Raw genomic sequence first — 21,327 nt, 5'->3', positions numbered from 1 at the left:
TCAGTGTTTTTTCATTATATTAAAATGTTTTAGATTCTTTAAAGTTGCACCTCTTGCTTGGAATGGCTATTAGTTAACAGCTGTAATAAACCTGTCAGGAGTTAATTACTTGAATTTCAATACAGTGAATAGCTCTATTTGAGTAATGTTCTAATCTATTTTAAGGCAAGAACTACTTAACTTAGTACAGAAAAAATACTTGAAAAATACTTAAGAAATGAAGGTCAGTCATTTAAAAACATTTCAAAAGTTTTGAAAGTATCCTCAAGTGCAGCCATCAAAAAGGTTATGATGAAACTGGCACTCATCAGGAATGCCCCAGATAGGCCGATTCACATTTTTTCAGTTCTGTTCATACTCTAATACCCAGCTTCTGATACTGATACACATTCCGATACAAGACCTATTCTATTTTTTTTCTTTTCACTAATTTACTAATTAACTATTTTAACTTGATTTATATCATCACAGTTTTTGTTCGGGATGTGCTTTAGGCTGAGGTACAGCACACAGCATGTCCATCATGTATTATTAGAAGAACAGAGCAAAATACAGAAATGCACTTAATTAAATGCTTAAATGCATTCCAAAGCAATTTATTTATAGCAGATTACACTTGGGCCACAAATCCTACAACAGGCTTCGGAATACAACATTTTCCATTGTTATCAGTTATCGAGTCTAACATCACTTTAGTATTTAGGTAATCTGCTAAAATGTTTTCCTAGAAAAAAATATTGTTTATTTGAATGATTACTTATTTGATACTGTTCTTTAAAGCTGCGGTTCTCAAAAACAGCATCCAGGACTTAAAACTTTCCAGATTATTGCTAATGTGTTGTGAGTTGATTTTACTTGGCAATCAATGCTTTATAGATTCATTTTAAGTAACAGAAAATATTTGACTCCTTTCTTTGATTGCTTTTTTTATTATTTTGAGTTTTGGGTGCTATATACTTACATTAGACATGGTCCATGTACACTAATATGTCAGTATTCATAGGGCAGGAACTAGTATCATGTCCCATGACTTTTGTCCATGACCTGTGGCTATGCATGTGGCTCCCTCCACATGGATACCAGATGTACCTGGTCATGATCATTATGATGTATTCCTGGTACACACTTGTCATTGTGGATGGAGGAATGTTAAATGCCCACTTAACTTGAACTGTGATACTTTAAGTCAACCTCACTCACAAGATAACACCTCACAACATATACATGTGTGGGCCATCCCAAGCCCTGTCCTGAGGTGACACTTAATGGTCAAACTAATTAAAAACAGCTGTCCCATGACCTTTATTATGCTAGAGTATTTTACAGATGATCCACAATTCCCAAGACCTTGCACATGATACCGGTGTGATTCTTAAATTTTCAAAGGATGTAATGCTCAGAAAACTAGGGTTGTCACGATACCAAAATTTTGACTTCGATACCGATACCAACTGTAGTATCACGGTTCTCGATACCAAAACGATACTTGGAAGAAAAAAAAACAATAAAAATATCTGAACATAAAATGTTTATTTTTGACTGAACTGGATTGAACACTGAACAATCGGTGCAAACGTTTTTATTCTAAAATGAAACATTTGAACAAAAAACAAGTTTCGTTATTATAACCTTAACTATAACATAATTATCTAAACACTTCCTAAAAACTAAAACCTCTTCTTTTCTGAAACTACACTGTGGGAAGTTTCTTTGCCTGTTTAAGGTTCTTAGCCAGGAAAACAAGTGTGTCCACATGGTCTTCTGTCAACCTTGTTCTCCTTGGACTGCAGATTAACCACACGTGCGTTATCACATGCAGCCTCGAAAATTACGCTTTTAATAAGAAGATAAAGTGGATATTATTTTTTTTTCTGCCTCAGTTTATTTCATGCGCTGTTTGTATATAATTGGGGATTGCAGGAGACTGGATTGATGGATTCTCTTAAGTCTGGTTTTGAAGGTAAGAGCGTGGGGGAGCCGCTGGTGGGGGTTGAGGGGGTGGAGGGAGTGACCTGAGGTAACCCTGCAGCGAAAAACAAGCAGCTTTTAACTCTGAACACGCGCTGTGACGCGCTCTTTCAGCTCTAATTCAGGAACCGTACATCCTACAGTAAAACGGAGCGAATCCGGAGAGACAGACGGTTCGAATGGTGTATAACATGTCCGCATTCGATCAAATATGGACGTACGAGAAACGGAAATATGAAAATTATGATTTCATATTTTCAGAAGCAAGGCATATTTCGCCCTAAATGTTTATTTTCTGAAAGGAGATCCAGCTAAATGGGCTAGATAACTGAAAAGCCGAGATTCTAAGCTTTAAAATGGCATATTGGGTGTCTATATTGAACCTATAACTATTCATAAACACAGCCAGATATTAAATATTATAAATTTCTGGCCCGCCGGCGGGCCAGGGCTAGTAAATCTTAGTAACGCTACAGACAGAGTGTATCTTGACTAACTCCACTAACCTGTCGACTTCTCAGCTCTTTGTAGAGATCAGGGTGCTTGTCTGCTAAATGCGTAGCCAGGTTGCTGGTGTTCCCTCCTCTGCACTGGATAGACTTATAACACCGTTTATAAACTGGGTTTGTGGTGTTGGTCGGATTCCCTTCTTCATCAGCGATGTAAGCAAAATTTGCCCACACTTCACTCCTCGCGCCCGTTTTGTCCACAAGTCGCGGACGAGAGACATCTGTTATTTTAGACGTCGCCATTCTACACTCGCCGCTGCTCTCTCTCGCTGCTGCTCTGCTGGCTTGCGCATGCGTGTGTCGCTCAAGCGAGTCAAATGAATCGATTCACACGTGAATCGATTCATTTGTTCAGAACACTAAGTTTATCTGAATCCTGCCACACCGACTGCTGCGGTGTGAATCAGTTTTCTTATGAACTGAATCAAATCGCGCCTACTATTTTGACTCATTTGAAGCTAGTGACTGGGCTATATAGTATCGAAAGCATCGAACGCTAAAGAACCGAATCGTTTGTGATGACGTAGTATCGAAAAAGAATCGAACCTTCGGTACACCGTGCAACTCTACAGAAAACACAGCCCTATTTCTTCACAGGCCAATGCTACAGGGCTTAATAGCCTCTAGCCAGTTTTTGGCGTTGGGCATACTGACCTTAGGCTCATGAGGGGCTGCTGCAGGGCATCAAGAACAGTTCTATTATTAAATAAGTTTCTGTAGAGGCTGTACAAGTGGTGTGTGCTTGGAATAAATGTCTTAGCAATTGAGCTGAATTCAGTAACAAGAGGCAGTGTCAACAAATGTGAAAACTCACATTTACTTACATTTACAAAAGTATTCATCCCCCTTGAACTTTTCTATATTTTGTCACATTGCAACCACAAACATAAATATATTTTGTTGAAATTTAATGTGAAAGACCAACACAAAGTGGTATACAGCTGTGAAGTGGAAAGCGGAAAAATTATGCATGATTCAAAACATGTTTTACAAATAAAAAACTGAATAGTGCAAACGGGACATTTTCATGGTTTTCTTTTAACAATGGCTTTCTTCTTGCCACTCTTCCATAAATATCACACTTGTGCAGTGCACAACTAACAGTTGTCTTATGGACAGATACCCCGCCTGATCTGTGGATCTCTGCATTTCGTCCTTTAGCACACCACACCTTTTTTTGTTTTTTATTTGTATTTTTTTTTTGGAATCATGCATAATATTCTTTGTGTTGGTCTTTCACATTAAATTTTAATGAAATACATTTAGGTTGGTGGTTGTAATGTGACAAAACATGGAAAAAGTTCAAGGAGTATGAATACTTTTGCAAGCCACTGTAAGTTTCCATGATAAACACATTAAAAAAGACCTGTAATAAAATTGTGAATATTAACTACTTAAACTGCACTATCAGCGTGCAGCAACAGAGGGCGCTGGTTATGCTGCAGACTTTGCATGATGTGACATAATGGATTGGTGGTAGAGAGAGGCAGAGGTCCACAGTGAACTACACTCCAAACTACTTCTTAGTAGTGCACCAATACCAATTACAAATCTATAAAACTCCAGCAATTTCCAGGGTTAAGTGATCCTAAAACTTATAAAAGCAGCTTTTTTAGTAACTGACACTTTTAAAAAGAGTAAAAATTTAATTTAGTTTATGTCAGTTGTCAATAAAGACTTATAAAAGTGTGATGTAGCCCCACACTAAACTAGTGTTTTGCCAGATAGTAGATCACTGATGCAAACTCTAAAAGTCTAAAAGCTTTTGTGGCTCATTTTCACAGAACCTCAAAATATACACACACACACACACACACACACATACACAAACACACACACAACCACACACCTCACAAACCAGGTTCCATCCTCTAGGACATCCTTCTCCTTTTCAAAATGTGTAGCCTACAGTATGTCCTCCAAACCGAAGCCACAAACCCCTCAGAAGGCCCTGCATCATCCACCGTGACTTTGAGGCGGTGTCCTGTTAGTAAAGAGTTATGAAGATGCGCAGCAGTTTAAAGCACAGCTCTGAGTGAATACATAAATAGGAGCTTAGATTAGCAATCGGGGGACCAACAATTCATCCGACAGAGCGATCTGGGTTATGGAGCTGTGGGTGGTCATTTAGTCTGAAAGACCCTCTTTCTGATCCCAAAGCCCATTTAGAGCATTTGTGTGTGTGTGTGTGCGTCCTTCAGCAGCCGGTGCTAACTGGCATGGGAAAGCTCCTGTAAATGGCTGCACAGAAGGCAGGGACATGTGAGGGGTTTCAGGACATGGCGAGAGAGGCTCTTCAGACCGAGCCCCCCTGTGGCTCCCTGGAGAACCCTTGGTCCTGCCGCGCTGTTTGTCATTTCTGGGTCACTTTGGATGCAGGAACAGACCCACGCCAGTGGGAAGGACGTTTGCATACAGCAGGTGGACGCCAACTCTCCAAATCTCCACCCTCCACAGGAACACAGCAATGCAGGAAAAGAGCCTGAACTGAGGACGGTTTATAAAAGGGAGGAGATATGAGAATATTAAAGCTGTCTGAATTAACTCGTTAACTCATGTAAGTAATTCAGAGACTTTAATGCAGTATTTCTTATTACGGAAATTAAAAACGCTTCTCCAATATTAAATGTTTAAGTCTAGTTTAATAAGAAAAAAATATTGTTTCATTAATCCAATAAATCAAATGATAGAGAATATACAGCTCTGGAAAAAAAATAAGAGACCACTTAAAAATGATGAGTTCCTTTGATTTTACCAAATTCAAAATCCTCTGGAATATAATCAAGAGGAAGATGTATGATCACAAGCCATCAAACCAAGCTGAACTGCTTGAATTTTTACACCAGGAGTAAAGACATAAAGTTATCCAAAAGCAGTGTGTAAGATTGGTGGAGGAGAACATTCCAAGATGCATGAACACTGTGATTAAAAACCAGGGCTATTCCACCAAATATTGATTTCTAAACTCTTAAAACTTTATGAATATAAACTTGTTTTCTTGGCATTATTTGAGATCTGAAAGTTTTGCATATTTTTTGTTATTTCAGCCATTTCTTATTTTCTGCAAATAAATGCTCTAAATTACAATATTTTTATTTGGAATTTGGGAGAATTTCATTTTACTCAAACATATACCTATAAATTGGAAAATCGAAGAAACTGATTCAGGAACTAAAGTGGTCTCTTAATTTTTTTCCAAAACCCCCCTGCCTAATGCTGTAATGCAGGTTCACTTGTGCCACCAAAAGAGTTTTCATCAAAGCATGTACACCACAAGAACCCTATCGAAAGGAAAGCCTACATGAATCACATCAACAAGCCTTAGTTGCACATGACCTTATACAAAAAACACTGTCAGCAACAAATCTTTCCAAATGCTGCCACTGTCCATGGTGCTGAAAGCAGGACTGCCCTTCAGCTCTATTGTTATTGACAGCTACAGTATTAACACTGCGTATTAACACTACAATTCTGGTAATTGTCTAATGAGCTAACAGGTATTGCACATACAGCATCCACAGACATCTTCTAGTGTCGAACCTGCATACCTAGCAGGCTCCTCTCAGTGCGATGTAAAACTAAGAGGTTCATGAGATCCTTCATTCTTACTGTTATAATACTGTGTTATAATATGTTATCACTGTGTTATTTTTATGAATTGTGGTCGTTATGTTCTGTGATGATCACTTGGTGCAGTTTTGTGTTTGTATGCTTCTGGACAAATTAATTTAATTTAAACTCAATAAAGTAAAGTATGAGTAAGAGTATGAATACGAGCTTTCTACAGCCGCTACGATTCAAGTCAAATACACAGCCTGGTCGGTTTTACAGGGTAAAGTGAGAGTGAAAATATTTCAAAATGTATTATGGAGCACTTTGAATGCATCAGTGTCTGCATATCCATTCCTTTTGATTTGCTCAGCTAAACATAGGGAACGTGTGCAGGAATGACTATTCTTTTGAAAAGTTAATCTGCACATTTACACATTAAAATTACATTATGCAATTTGGTAGGTTGCCCAGAGTTAAATGTATGCTAACAGCACTCGGTTCAAATTAGAGTTCCTGTCCATGGGAAAAAGGAAAGTGAGTGTGTGTTGTGTGTGTGTGTGTGTATGTGTCTGTTGGTATGAGAGAGAGAGAGAAAATGTGTGTGTTTGAGAAACACGAAAAAGAAATAATCAACGGCGAAAAAAAAAAAAAAACGGCAACTGGTTTTCAAATTTTTATAATTGCTAAAACACAATTACTTCTTGTTCTATTATTGAAACTCCCGGGTGCTGTTTGTGGGGGTAATTCCGGAGCGACGGCGTTGCACCCGTTACATCACCTGTTCAGCTTCAGCCGGGCCGCAACATTAACTCAATCAATGTCAATTATTCCATGCACTCCATTATTGCTGTGCGAGGTGCCGGCTGAATTTTAATCCCGGCTCCGCGCTTCCTTCACGCAAATCCGCTCCTGCTCTGATTAAAACGCCATTGCTACATTCCAGACACCCACGTCGCATATATTACTTCATATTTTTAAACCGCCTAGGGACAAAACCATGCTTTACAAGGTATGAAATATAAATGGTAGCTGAACTTTTTTTCCCTCCTTCCCCAAGCCATGGTTTCCATAATCGAATTTGGGGTTGAATATGAGGGATACGTCTCAGAATATAATGCCTGAGAGGTTCCAGGAGGAGAGAAAGACGAGTGGGTGGATGTTTGGTTGCCTGGTCATGGATTTGTTGTTTAAAGTGTCTAAGTAGACCTCTGCTGCTCACCAGGTGACAGTCATGTATCTATCTAAAGCCTTATATAAACTAAATCAGATTGCTGATATTGATGATCTGCTGTCCAGCAGCGTTGGCTTTCAAGTTTAATCTAAACCATGAGGAGCAGATGTCCAGAAGCCTTTCTGGCTGTCTTGGCTCAGTGGTTAGGATGCTGGGTTATTGATTACAGGGTTGTGGGAGGTCGATACCCTGGTCTACTAAGCTGCCACTATTGGGCCCTTGAGCAAGGCCCTAAAACACTCTGCTGCAGGGGTGCAGTTGCATGGCTGACCCTTCGAGAAGTGGCTGGAGGTTCAGAGAAGTGGACTTGGTAACAGAAGGTTATCAGTTCATCTCCTTGGACCAGATATATATATAAATGGGGGTGTGAAAAAAACAGTGTTTTCTTGACCCTCAACATTTAAAGTTGAGGAACAATTACTCAACTCCCAAACCTAAAGGTTAAATTGCTTGTCCTTTGACTACAAGGTTGTCAGATCACTCCCTTGTCATGGCAGGAAATGGTGGAGGGGGAGTCCAGGAACAGTGGTTTCTTCTCTCTGAACTTTTATGGCTGAGATGTCACTGAACAAGGCACCTTACCCTCAAATGTAAAGGTTGAAGTGGACTTGGGACAAGAAGATCATCAGTTCAATACATTAGACCCGACCGAAAGTTGGTGTAGGGTCTTGGGGGAGTGAAGAACAGCACTTTTTTTAAACCCTCAGCAATGACTGAGAAGCCTTTACCTTGAGCAAGGCACCAAACCCACAAGCCTAAGGGTTAGTTTTGTGGGCTTGGGACCAGAAGGTAATTGGTTATTAAAGTGACCCTTTCTTTACAGCGAAGGTGTGCTTGAGTCAAGCCTAAAAATTAAATTGTTTGGTTTTGACAAGAAGCTTGTCAGTTCATTCCCTTGGACTGGCAGTGAATGGTGAAGGTGGGAATAAAGGAATAATGTTTTCATCTCTCTAAACATTTATGGCTAAGCTGTCATAGAACAAGATGCTTAATCTTCAATCTTTAAAGGTTAAAGAGGGCTGGGAACCAAAAGGTCATCAGTTCAATCCTTTAGACTGATCAAAAGGGGGTTTGAACTTAAGGAGGTCAAGACACCTAACCACTAAACCCAACCAAGGTTATTGAAGCAAGCTTGGAACCGGTAGGTTGCTGGTTCCATTATCTGGATTGGCAAGAATTATAGATGTAGGTCTCTACTAGGTCTCTTTCACACACATTTGCATAGTATAACATACTGCTAATACACGTTAGGAATGATCAAATCTTACCTGACTCATAGGGGGAGGAAGAGTGTGTCCCGCGAGGGCCAGTTTGACCGTAGTCTCCCAGATGTGTGTGTCCTTGCTCCCTTGAGCCGTCACCATGAACTGGATGGGCTCTGACAGGTTGGTGACCTCTCGCTGTGCGTACAGGGAGCCGTCCGGCCGGATGCCGAACTTTGGGTCACTGCTCTCGAAGCTGATTCTCTCGGTCAGGTGGCAGACCTCGAACTTGACTGCAGAGAGGGAGAGACAGGAAGACAGACAGAGAGGAAAGGATGAGTATTTTGATGTTAAGGATTTAATTAGTGAGGAACAGAGGAGCAGCTGGTCATGCTGGTGATATAGAACAGTTGGTCTACTCAGTGTCTGTAAGACATTTAGAACACACAGTGTGACGGCTCTGTCTGCTCAGATGAACCACTTGGTGATGAGTCAGCCCTACACACCACACACAACACACGCTACACTAAACTTCCTGTTTACAACTTTCACTTAAAACTAAACGTCACTGCAGATGCTTGTGAGACACGACTTCTGACAGAGATCATCAACAGTTACTGTCTGCGTGTTTATGACTAAAACAAACAGACAGAGAGAGAGAGAGAAATAGAAAGATAAAAACAAGAAGGCAGAGAGAAAGAGACAGATGAAGATATAGACTAAGAAAGAGATGGGAATAAAGAAAGATAAAGAGAGACAAAGACAAAGTGAGACAGACACATAAGCAAAACAGTGAGAGACAGACAGGTGGACCGAAAAGAGGGGCACTGAGACAGAGACAAAAAGGGAGAAGAGACATGGAATGAGGGAGAGACAGAGACGCACAAAGACAAATGGAAGAAATAAAAAGGTAGGCACAAAGACAAACAGAACATAAATGAAAAGAAAGACACAGAGACACGGAAAGAATAAGACTAGAGAGAGACAATAGGAGAGACATAGAAACAGAGACAGAATTATAGACTGGGTGAGAGGGACAGACAAACATACACAAAGAGACAAACTAGATGAAAAGACAAAGACTAAGATGGTGACAAATACAGAGACAGAAAGAAAGACAGAGATAAAGAGACAAACTTTGAGAGAGCTAAAGAGTGAATCAGAGACAGAGACAGAAAAATAGAGGGAGAGGGAGAGACAGAAAGAGAAGTAGAGACAATGAGAGACAAATATGAAAAGAGAGATAAAGACAGAGAGAGTGACAGAGACAAAAAGAGAGAGAAATAAAAGAAAGATAGAGACAGATAAAAAGTAAAGAGAAAGAAATAAGAGTCAAAGAGAGAGTATGAGAGAGGAAGAGTGAAATAGAGGATGAGAGAGGAAATAGAAAGAGAGAGGAAAAGCACACGGTGTGATCCTTCAGGGACAGATTTTGTATTTATTTTAACACACTCATAATTATGCAGGAACATCTTCAACACACACACACACACACACACACACACACACACACACACACACACACACACACACACCCTGTTCCAATTCCTGACATATTTAACAAGAATGAAAGAATGAAAGGTGTATCTCTTTGCCTTTTGCTCAGTAGGAGAGTAGAAGGGGATACAGAGTTCCACCAACAGAGCCAGAAAGACAGAGAGAGAGAGAACAGAAAGAACAGAAGCAGAACTTTGCTCTGAAGGCTGTCATGACAAGGGCATCACCCTCTCCCCTAAACCACATCAGCTGTAAAAAACATCAGGAAGCAGAGCCGCCGTGTATAAAAGATTCATGGTGGGCCCGGTGCTGGCTAAGCAAACAGTACAGAGCCGGGCAGCGCTGACACACACACCCGGCCCTGTTCCGATTCACCGCTTTGCTGCCTCCGAGTGCAAAACACAAAAAATCTCCTGCACTTTTAACACACGCCGTCCCACCGCCTGCATTTCACGCCCCAGCCCAGTCCGCGTTTGGCAGCGGCGGAGCGCCGCGTTCTTCGGAAAGTCTCATTTAGGTCACGGAGAGCCTGACAGACTGCAGGCGTGGATGTGAATCATGTGTTTGGCTGCGCCGTCGTGTGGCCGCCGAGCCCTGAGATTATTCTCGTTAACAAGAGCAGATGGTCCTCTCACAAACACCTGAGGGGAAACTACTACAGGTCTACTTAGCACGCCCACAGAGAGGAAGGGGAGGAGAGAGAGAGAGAGGGAGAGAGAGAGAGTGGGGGAGAGAGCGATGCAAAAGCAACACATGCACACTAACCGCAACCCATCTAAAAAAAAAATACAAAAATAGGCTAATAATTTTCAGTCCACCAACTGGCTACATTCATCCTACGTAAACCTAGTTATTTACACAGAGGTGGGTAGTTCAGGTCCAAGTCCTTTTAACTAGTGTAAACAGAACTGTTCTAAACATACACCTACCTACACCTATCTCAATTGTACTTCACTGGTGGTGTTCCATAAACAAATTCTAACCATTTGTTAATTTGTTCCTTAGCTCTGAATTACTGGGCAAAGCATATAACACTGATGTGTTATTTGCACAAATAACATAGGAATGAACTGCCATGCTGTTACTATCGCTGTTTGCTCCTGTCTGATGAGATGACGTCGCTCGGCTGGCAAGAAAGACGGCTTCAGCTCTGTCTGTGGGTGGTTGTGAGCCAAGTTGAGCGAGCCCATGAATACTTTTTCACGGGTTGACGTAGACACAGGTGCTTTTTCTGATCGACTCAGATCCGACTACTTTCTTTTACTAGCTACTGCAGACAATGCAGGTTGAGGAACAGTTTCATGTGCAGTATACACATACAACTCAGAGAGACCTGCTGTATTTCACAAAGAACAAGATAAAGTGGATTTAAGTAGAAGGACACCTTTAATGAAACAGACGTTAACCAAACAACCATCACCAGTCAGTACTGCCCATTCTATAAGTCTGGCTTTCTTCTCACTCCAGCTCCTCACAAGCTAATCTGGTTGGTGTCTGCATCGCACAACAGCCAACAGACCTTGAAGACTACATGAAGAATGTCCTTGGATTCACAAAGAACAGAGAAGAATTTATGAATCTGAAAATGTGAAGCACATGCCGGAGCATCTCCTGCCTCGGTGTGGGAGTGTGCAAGAGTGTGCAGATTGCGTTACGTGCAATTTATCCTAAAGGCCAAGAGCAGCCCGAATAATTTCCAGCTTCCTCCTGCTTTTACTCCCTCTCTCTCTCTTCCTTGGCTTAAAGGGAAAAGGGAAAAAGAGCTTACCGATTTTATCTCTCCTCCACCCTCCTGCTGATGAAAAGACAAATTGATTTCATAAATCACCCAGGGAACAAATCGCTTGTTATGAGCGAAGGGGAGCTGTTTTTCAAAAAGTCCCGCACGAGCGGGCGGAGGATTCCAGATTCCGGCACAACAAAATTTTTATCAAGCCATCGATCCAATTTACCGCTCAGCTTCCCGTCAGAACAGCAGGCACATAATCTATTAATCAACTAGCTACTCACCTACTCCAGAGCTTTGTCTTGGGAGTAATTGCGTGTACTATAAGGAAGGAACAAAACCAGTCAGCCTGATCAGCCTCCAAGCATATATAAACCTCATGAGTGACGCGTCGAGGTGAACATCTATCACGCAGGGAGGCTTTGAACATTTCCCTGATCCAGCGTCAAGCATTCAAACATCAGTAAACACTGTGTTCCAATCTCGCAACACACTGGGTTTATAAGCTAGGCGAGGATTCAAGCTTCCCAACAAAGTGTTTTACTAAACCTCAACCTACCTTCACTAAGCATCAAGAAGATTCAAGATTTGTGTCACGTCCCATGACTTATCCAAAGTTCTATGGAAAGCTTTATGACGCTGCACTGACCTGTGACCTGTGTGTGGTTTCTCCTGCTCTGAATCTAGTTCCTTGTCTGTTAGCCTTGTCTGTTACTTTATCCCAACAATCACAATCATTACCACCCATTCACCTCGCCATGCCAATAGCATGCTGGCAAGTGTTCAACCTCATTCACAAGATAAAGCCTCACAACTTGAACATGTGTGCCCATTGAGGTAACACTTAATCAATAATTGTCCAATTTCCCTACTTCTATACCATGATCTATTACATGTAAGTTAGTGTACATGTCCAAATGTTTGTGCATACCCTTTGTAACGAATAGTTTAAGTTGCACCTATTGCTGGCAGAGATGTGCAAATTAATTCATCAGCTTGTGTAGCCCCTCTATATAAGTACTGCGAACAGATTAGAACTTTCTGAAGCAAATAAACTAGATTAACTTATTGGCTCCATGCCTAATACCAGGAGAGGGCTAGATAGAGGGTTTTACATTCCACATCATTGAGCTATGGAGCTCTCTAGAATGATTGTCCTTCATGCAATACATTTGGGATAAGTTTTGAATAAGTCTGACCTCACTAACCTCACATGGAATTGAGTAAGTGTTGAGTTAGAGTTAGTCTGCTGACTTCAGGTTATAGACTAAGGTGCTGGGACTATGACCAAAGGATTGCTTAAGTTCAGCCACATAGCCATCAGCAGCCGGAGCCCGAGAGTGCACAATTGGCCATGCTCTTTCCGGGTAGGTAGATTTTACTCCTAGTGTGATGCTGGTCATCACAGGCATCTTTTATTTGATGTATTAAAGCTGAGGATCTGATGCTTTCCTCCTGACCCTACTAGTGTTGGAATCATTGCAAGTAATCAGAGAAGTCTTAGTAAGTGTGTGGATTAATTGACTCAATTCAATATACAAAAATCTTACATTTGTAACATAATATTACTAATATATCTAACCTGCACCATGATGCACATAGACATGAAACAAAATCTTACATAGATTTCATGTAGTGTGGCATTGTTTTCACATGCTGAACAATAAGCATCAGTTTGATTTTGTCTTGTACTGCTGCTTTAATGCAGTACAAGACTGAAGAGCATCATGTGATGCAGACATTGTAACAGTTCCACATGAGAGCAGCCACCCTCCCACCATGCTGTGTTTTAGCCTGTGGGAAGTATTTAACTGGAGAGAGAGACTAACAGACAGAGAAAGAGAGAGAGAGAGACGCAGAGAATTTGGCTATAGCCCCAATAAGGAATGAAAGCGTGTCTGTCCGAACAAAACGCTTCAGCTCTGGCTGCATTCCTCTGTTGTCATGCCAGTGCTCCGCCCCTCAGCAGCAGTGGCAGGGGTACATGGGCTGTTCACACACTTCATCCTCAGCTCTTTATGCGAGTGGACAAAGCGTCAGTGGCCATCATCAGATCTTTCTGTAGCAGCAGACTCGATTTACATTACAAACCTTATTTCTGATTAATCTTAATCTTCTGCAGCAAGATCACAAACATTCACAGTAGATGATGTGGTGTGAAATTCACCTTATAAACAGAAATTAGTGTGTATTTGTATAATTGCATAATTAGCTGGAAAACACCAAGTTTGTAAAAAGATAAAATCAAAGGTGTCAAAAGTATTGACATTCATTACTCCGATAGAATAAGAGATAATAGCGTTAAAAACACTTTTGTAAAAGTTAAAATAACAACTAAAGCTTCTATTCAAGTAAAAGTGTAAAAGTACTGGATTCAAAACTACTTAAGTATAAACGTAAAAGTAATGTAAGGGGGAAAATGCTTTTAAAGACAAAAGCTTAGGCCACGCCACAAGAACCTTCAGTGCCCTAATCTCCTAAAAAACACATTTTTCTAAAAGCCATAATGACTAAAATATTGTCTTAAAATGATAATGTTGAAAAATGTGCTATTCACTAGGTTCCCTGTTTCAGCTGCATATATGCCCATTGAAATGAATGTATTTTAGTACAATGCAAATATATTAAAGAAGCTTAGTTGAAGCTTAGTAGGCTGGAGTGTGGAGAGACATGTGCAAGTGTGATGGATTGTAAAAACCAATAGGATGTCAGAATAGTTTATGTTTATACCTCTCATCCAATCACAATCAGATTCACTCCAACCGGAGGAAGTGATTTATCTGTATAGGTTGTTTTTTTGAAGTATAGATATCCAAAATTTCTACTTAAGTAAGGTAACAAAGTATTTATAATTTGTTATTGACACCTCTGGTTAAGATGGTAGCTTCTCTATAATATCTCTATTCTTTAGTAACATTGGACATGGCATTTTCCTCTAGTACAAGCTGCTCAAGTTGGTCTGCCGGGTGGGTGTTTTAGTTTTCCTCCACGTTGTTTCATATTGCAGATTGGATAAAACAAAGAATAGTGGGAAAAGTAATCAAATACTTTTGATTCATTTCACAACCTTAGTATTTAGGTCTGTTTTGGCCATTACATCCACCATTTTTGAGGAATCTAACATCAAACATGATCAGTCAGGCCCTTTATGGCTGTTTTTAAATTCTAAATTTTACAAATAGGTTTTTTTTTTTGACATTCCTTACTTTTAAACAGTTACAGAAGCAAATCATCAACAGTGTGTCCACATGCGCTGAACTGTAATATGTTCTAATACTATCACACTATCATTACAGATCATCATTGGTTGCAAAGGTACAAAGTAGTGTGTTTTAGAATTCTTGAACAAATGTCCAAAAAAACACAAGCGTCTACCTCAGGATGTAGTAAATACAGTGCATTCTTACATTATTATAATTCCCTGAGAGTATACTGTAAGTCTATTCTGAGTCAGGATTTGTGTTTTAAAGGAGTTGAACAGGACAAAACTGAGAAGCTGAACATACTGTAGATATTTAGCCTTGTCAAACTAAAGTCTGTTTTTGTTTGCCTCCCTTAACTCTTTAATCACTCAAAAGAAGAATTGCAGCACATCTACACTGACAATAGACAAAGAAGCATCAGTAGAAGAACATCAGTAGAAGCTTTCTATTTGCTGCAGTGACTTTGATCTCTGTTTAAAAAAGATGCACAAGGCCTGCCTTATTGTTAGATGCACATTGTTATTTTTATAAGTCATGAATACGATGTTTTCACCTTTGTGCGGATGATAATGGTCTACTAAGGCGATCTTAAATGGATTTCAATTATTAAAATAGAATTACTCGGCGGGAGGGAAGTGCTGTTAGCGCCGCGGCTGGATCAGACATTTCTGAGGAGAAACTGAGGCCTTTATGGAAATTTCCAAATCTGACATTTTTTGCTGGGGTACTGTGAGACAAGTTGCCAGACAGAAAAAGAGAAAGTGGAGTTGCTGCCAGTTGTATTCTCTCTCTCCCGCCGTGCTGCCGTGTGTACCTGTGCGATGAATTAAGGCAGGAGGAGGTCGCCAGCGATTTGTTTTCTCCACAGGAGCTGAAGGTCACCTAGCGGCTCAAAAACGAGCCTGTGTGTCTTTTTCTCCCTCGGCTGCTCGTGCTGATTTTACTGCCTGGCTCTCGCTGGGGAGCGAAGCTTAAAACCTTCCGTCAGAACTTCCAACTACAGGAGAACTTATACGATTTCCTTCACAGACAATAAAAATACTGAAAACTGAACTCCTGCTACTAGATGATACCGTGATCCAAGTCATGATCAACAAAGATAGTAGACTAGTCCAAACGCTCTGTTGTGATGATTGGACAGTTGTGCTGGGTGATATGATCTCAAGTTTATATCATAATACTGATCAATTTTACTTCTATTACAATTAACCCTCTATTGCATGAACAACTTTTTAAACATCATATATTTTTTTAATTGTGTTTTTGTGACTTCAAATTGGTTAAATAATTCAAATTAAAACAAAAATCATAAAAAAAAATTTGGGGGGGGGTACTTGGTAATTTGTTGCCATATGGCAACAACGCGGGTTCGGTGAACATGCTCTAAGGATGAAAATGAAGAAGTTTTAGCTGACTGATACAATACATGCAGAAAAACAGCTATTGAACTATCACTTTCCATAACAAACCATTTGCAAAAAATATTTTTTCTGATCAGGAAATTAATATATTTGTTAATATATCATATGAAAATGTGAAAATAGCATAATGTTAAGAAATTAAATATGTTTTCAAGTTAAAATCATATACCTATCTGCAAATACAGTGCCAGGTAACTCAATGGGAGCCCATTAGGATACATGTATAGAATGAATGTCACTGTATGCATGTTGTTGCCATATGGCAACAAATTCATTTTTGCCTTTTACAGAGAAAGTATAACTTTATATTTGGATTAAATGATAAAAAATGAAAGCTTACTTTCCCCAGATTTATGTTGAATTTTTTTATGATCAAAATATGTCTTGAAGTTTGAAAACTAGCAATGTATAGGTTCCCACTTTGACGTGACCTTCACAGTGTGGCGCATCCACATGGAAAGGGTTGGCAAACAGGATTTCCTGATTAACTGATGTCATCAAACTGATAAATATTTCAAAAGTAAAGTCCCATTTTCACACACAATGGGAAAAGTGGTGGATATTATGTCATTCTCTATTGAAAATACTCATAAAAAGAATTTGTTGCCATATGGCAACAACATGCAATAGAGGGTTAATGGACAATTACTTTAATACATACAAGATACATTGTGCAGGTTTAACAGGTTTTTCTTTGGTAAAAGTTTGCTCAAGTTGCTCAGTTGGCTCAGTATTTGAGTAATCCATGTTGCTTTCATTTTGCAGGCTGGAGTTTGCATACATAAATAAAAAAACTAACATGATAAAAAGGAGAGGCATGAAGTGTTTTTACAGTAGGGGTTACTCACCTCCTTATTGCTCACTAGCAGCTCAACACTGAGCAAACAACACTCTTGTTAATCTAATAACAGTTGATTAAAATTTTATCAAGTTGGCTCAGAAAAGCCAACTTACTGTTCTTCGTAATCTACTAATTATTGTTCTCCTCCTGCAGCTTTCAACCATAGATTGTAGATCATAGGACCTAGGGTTGGGCGGTATGACGGTATTTCGGTATACCACGATATATAAATATGGTGATGGTATTGTAAAATAGTGACGGTATATTAACCATGTGACGTTCCAAATCTGTACTTTGAAAAACAGGACATTTAAGACATTCTGCGCATCCACAATGAAAGAGCAGTGGGAGGGGTAAGCAGTTGGAGCTCACTGATTGGTTATGGGTTAGGGATTCTCACTGAGGAGATCATACAGCAAAAACTCAATAAACTCTACAGGTTTGACTAATTTTCACCGAAATTATCGCCACAAATAGCCACATTTGTGCTGGAGTGGCAATAAAAACCCCCAAAAAAACAACCAAGCACCGAAAGGATCATATTTATCAGTTTATCCTGCAGCGTGGGGTGTTCTATGTGAGTTACTCACAGGTAACTTTACAGCTGCTTCTCAAATATTCCTCATCTCCTGTTTCTCTACTTTCTCTCCTTTTTTTTATCTCCTTCGCGCGCATATTCTAATCCCATACAGAATTCTACAGTTTACTCAGGGTAAGCAGCAGGCAGAGGGGGAGAAGCAGCAGATAGAGGGGAAAGAGGCAGCAGACAGAGGGGGAGAGAGGGCAGATAGAGGGGAGAGAGGCAGTTGATAGAGGGGGAAAAGAAGCAGATAGAGTGGGAGAGGGAGCAGACAGAGGGGGAGGGTGAGCAGACAGAGGTGGAGAGACCAGTCAGAGGAGGAAGAGAGGCAGCTAATAGAGGGGGAGAGGGGCAGATAGAGGGGGGGAGGCATCAGACAGAGGGGGAGAGGCAGCTGACAGAGGGGGAGAGACCAGTCAGAGGAGGAGGAGAGGCAGCAGGAAGAGGGGGAGAGGGAGCAGATAGAGGGGGGGAGGCATCAGACAGAGGGGGAGAGGCAGCTGACAGAGGGGGAGAAACCAGTTAGAGGAGGAGAAGAGGCAGCAGGAAGAGGGGGGGAGGCATCAGACAGAGGGGGAGAGACCAGTCAGAGGAGGAGAAGAGGCAGCAGGAAGAGGGGGAGAGGCAGCAGGAAGAGGGGGAGAGGCAGCAGGCAGAGGGGGAGAGGGAGCAGATAGAGGGGGAGAGGGAGCAGATAGAGGGGTCAGGCAGCAGACAGAAGGGGAGAGGCAGCAGATAGAGGGAAAGAGGCAGCAGACAGAGGGGGGATAGGCAGCAGATAGAGGGGGAGAGGCAGCAAAAACTTTCATTTTTTAGTTTCATTATTCATTATGAAAAGAATTCATCTATCCAGAGACAGAAAAAATAGCAAGTTTCTGAGAAATTCCCACCTTTTCAGCAACTCTTAACAACATTTTTCCCTCAATGTCTACCAGTCTACCCTCTACCAAGCTGAAAAGAAACCAGTTCGGTTAGCCCAAGCTGGTCAAGACTATTAAGTTGATTGACCAATTAAGCCCTTAATTAGCTTAAGTCCCCCGAAAAAATGAAGTAACCACATGGCCTACACATGGCTGGGTACGTGCTTGGAAACACAGCCGCTAACATCCTGTCGAAAGCTGTGCACCACTGTCTGGCACAGTTTGGCGCAGATATTTCCAGTTACAGCCGGAATCACGCTTTTAATCCCAGAAAAATGCTCTTATTTACCTTTTAAAAGGCTATTTAAATCCCCGATTAAATAGCAAGTTCTTGTTGTTTTGTAGTTTTTTTTTTTTCGTTTTTTAAATGATCGGCTCACTCTAAAGCGCTGACTCAGTCCGGATCTGGATCTCTGACACGAGACAGTGTGCGAGTGGGGGCAGGGCTGGTGATGTCATGGGTCCTGCATTGTTTAATATCACAATATATATATAGTCGAGAAAAAAAACAAAAAAACATTGCAGTGTCAATTTTTTTCCAATTTCATGCAGCCCTACTTAGAATTAGTATCAAATCAAATCAAATGAAACATACACTTTGCTGAATTAAAGCTGATTAACCAGCTATTTTACCATCGTGCAGATGACCAACTTCCGATCACCCACCTTGACCTTGAAATACCTGCTTAGAATTTTTTTTAAACCAGCTACCAGCAAACCTGATTATATGATGTGTGGATTTTTTGCAGAGTATTCTGTTGAGTCTGGTGTTAAAACACAGTATGGCTGCTATTTTAATTAGAAATGTTGTTGTAGCTTCTTTGTTTCATTATTTAGTGATTGAAGAATAGATTTTTTTTTTTTTATCGTCTCTTGGCTTTTACGCCCTTGCTTATCTGCCAATGTGAAGCAACAAAGCTTGACGGTTGTCATGACCACCAAGTTAAAGATGGTGTTGTTGTTCAACGAAGCAGTTCTTTGTGTTTCTAGTGTGGTGGGCCATGAAAATTACAAATAATTCTGTTTTCCTGGCTTATATTTAGTTTTGTGCTGGAAGAAATGTCCCTAAGAGGGAAAGCTGGTGGATTAGAGCATGTTTTCCTGGTTGTACATGTAACATAGAGCACATTCCATTGACACAAACCAGTGCTAATGCTATTGGGGGCTTCTGAGTGGCTCAGCAGACTAAAGGCCTTAAGGCCAGAATTCCTGTGAAACAAAGTTTCCAAACACCTGTATGCCTCTTGAATAACTACCAAGAGTCTTCGTCTGTGGAATTTGACCAGCTTTTCTGAGGCCTTAGGACACTAAAACTTGTGTTGGCCTGAGGATGGTAAGCTTGAATACCAGTTTATGCTGCTTTAGCATCAGCTACCTGAGTCAGAGAGATTACAATTGATCATGCTCTCTCTTGGTTGATAGATGGTGCTCTTTTCCTTTATCACTTCTATTGAGCTGGTGGCCACAGGCAGATCAGGCCACAGCTGATGTTGTGAGAGCTGGGTATCTGGCATTTCATTTTCCGAACAAGTTGAATACTTAGATATTTGAGTTTGTAAGAATGCAAAGCATACTTCTAAGGTTTTGGAAAAGGCAAGCACTTGTCCTGATGCTCCTACACTCTAAGAAATATAAGTACAGATTTGTACTTAAAAGAGTACAAAGCTTGTCGCTGGGGCTGTACCTTATATTGAGGTACAAAAAAGTACCTTTCAGTGAAAGTCCTTTTTTGTACCCATGGCTTTTGTGCCAGTAAAGATTATAAAGATTATAAACATTATCATCAACTAAATATGGCTCAAAAACTTGATGATACAAAATTGTCTGGCTTTCAAATAAAAAATGTGCAATTTAAATATATACTGTTCATTAGTACAGTGATACAGAATACTGAATGTACCTTTTGTCTGGTTAAATGGTACAAATTTGTACTTACTGCTGTTAGAAATGACTTTGTACTTCAAAGGGAACACATCTGACCCTGTAAAGACCAATATTGTACCTTTGAGGGTACAATTATAAAGAGTGTACCTTCGAGTACAAAAAAGTACTCATATCGTACCTCTGTTTCTTAGAGTGTAGCGTCAGGAGCATTGCAAGTGATAGAAATTGGTGGGACAATTGGGTAAAAGTAAAAAAAAAACAAAAAAAAAACTATTGACTATCTGTACAAAGTCAACAGAGAGTTAACTTCAGCCCCAGTTCCACAGTTCCTCTACTATTCAGTCAGAGATAGAAGGCACTGTCATCCGTTCGCTTGTAAATGTATACAGATTCCTGGCAGCCAGGATTTTAAAAATGAATGTAAGGAGGTTTGCTGGCATGCACAGCTCGGATTTAAAAAATGAATGCGCTGTAGTTTGCTGGCATGCAGAGCCTGAGCCAGGTCTCTCTATGTTTGGAAAGCTGGGCTTTTCAGTAAGAGCCTCTCTACAGGCACCTGTTGGCCCAAAGGCAAGCACTGTCCATCGCCTTCTATCTCCACATTCCCCTTGCCTGACCGAGTCCACCTGGCACGCCAGTACCAGCGCCAGTCGCAACACACGCCCACACATACACACACACACACACACACACACACACACACATACAGCGGAATGCCTGGCAGGGTCCTCAGGTCTGGAACCCGAGGGTCTTGCTGTTCCGCTCGGCTTGCCCCAGAACGCTGGTAGAAGCA

The 21,327-nt window shown here is 40.6% G+C and overlaps 1 protein-coding gene across 2 annotated transcripts in view; it reads right to left on the bottom strand.

The window, feature by feature from the left end:
• The window catches only part of cdh4 (cadherin 4, type 1, R-cadherin (retinal)), a 317,295-nt gene that overhangs the window by 131,552 nt on the left and 164,416 nt on the right, over positions 1 to 21,327 (bottom strand). For both annotated transcript variants that reach the window (XM_049471659.1, XM_049471660.1), the window contains one exon: positions 8,529 to 8,755. In XM_049471659.1, the coding sequence (XP_049327616.1) occupies positions 8,529 to 8,755 (227 nt within the window). The remainder of the gene's footprint in view (positions 1 to 8,528; positions 8,756 to 21,327) is intronic.

Source organism: Astyanax mexicanus, chromosome 24 (genome assembly GCF_023375975.1).
Source record: "Astyanax mexicanus isolate ESR-SI-001 chromosome 24, AstMex3_surface, whole genome shotgun sequence".
NCBI classification, from domain to species: domain Eukaryota; kingdom Metazoa; phylum Chordata; class Actinopteri; order Characiformes; family Acestrorhamphidae; genus Astyanax; species Astyanax mexicanus.
This window is presented reverse-complemented; position numbering and strand designations above follow the sequence as displayed.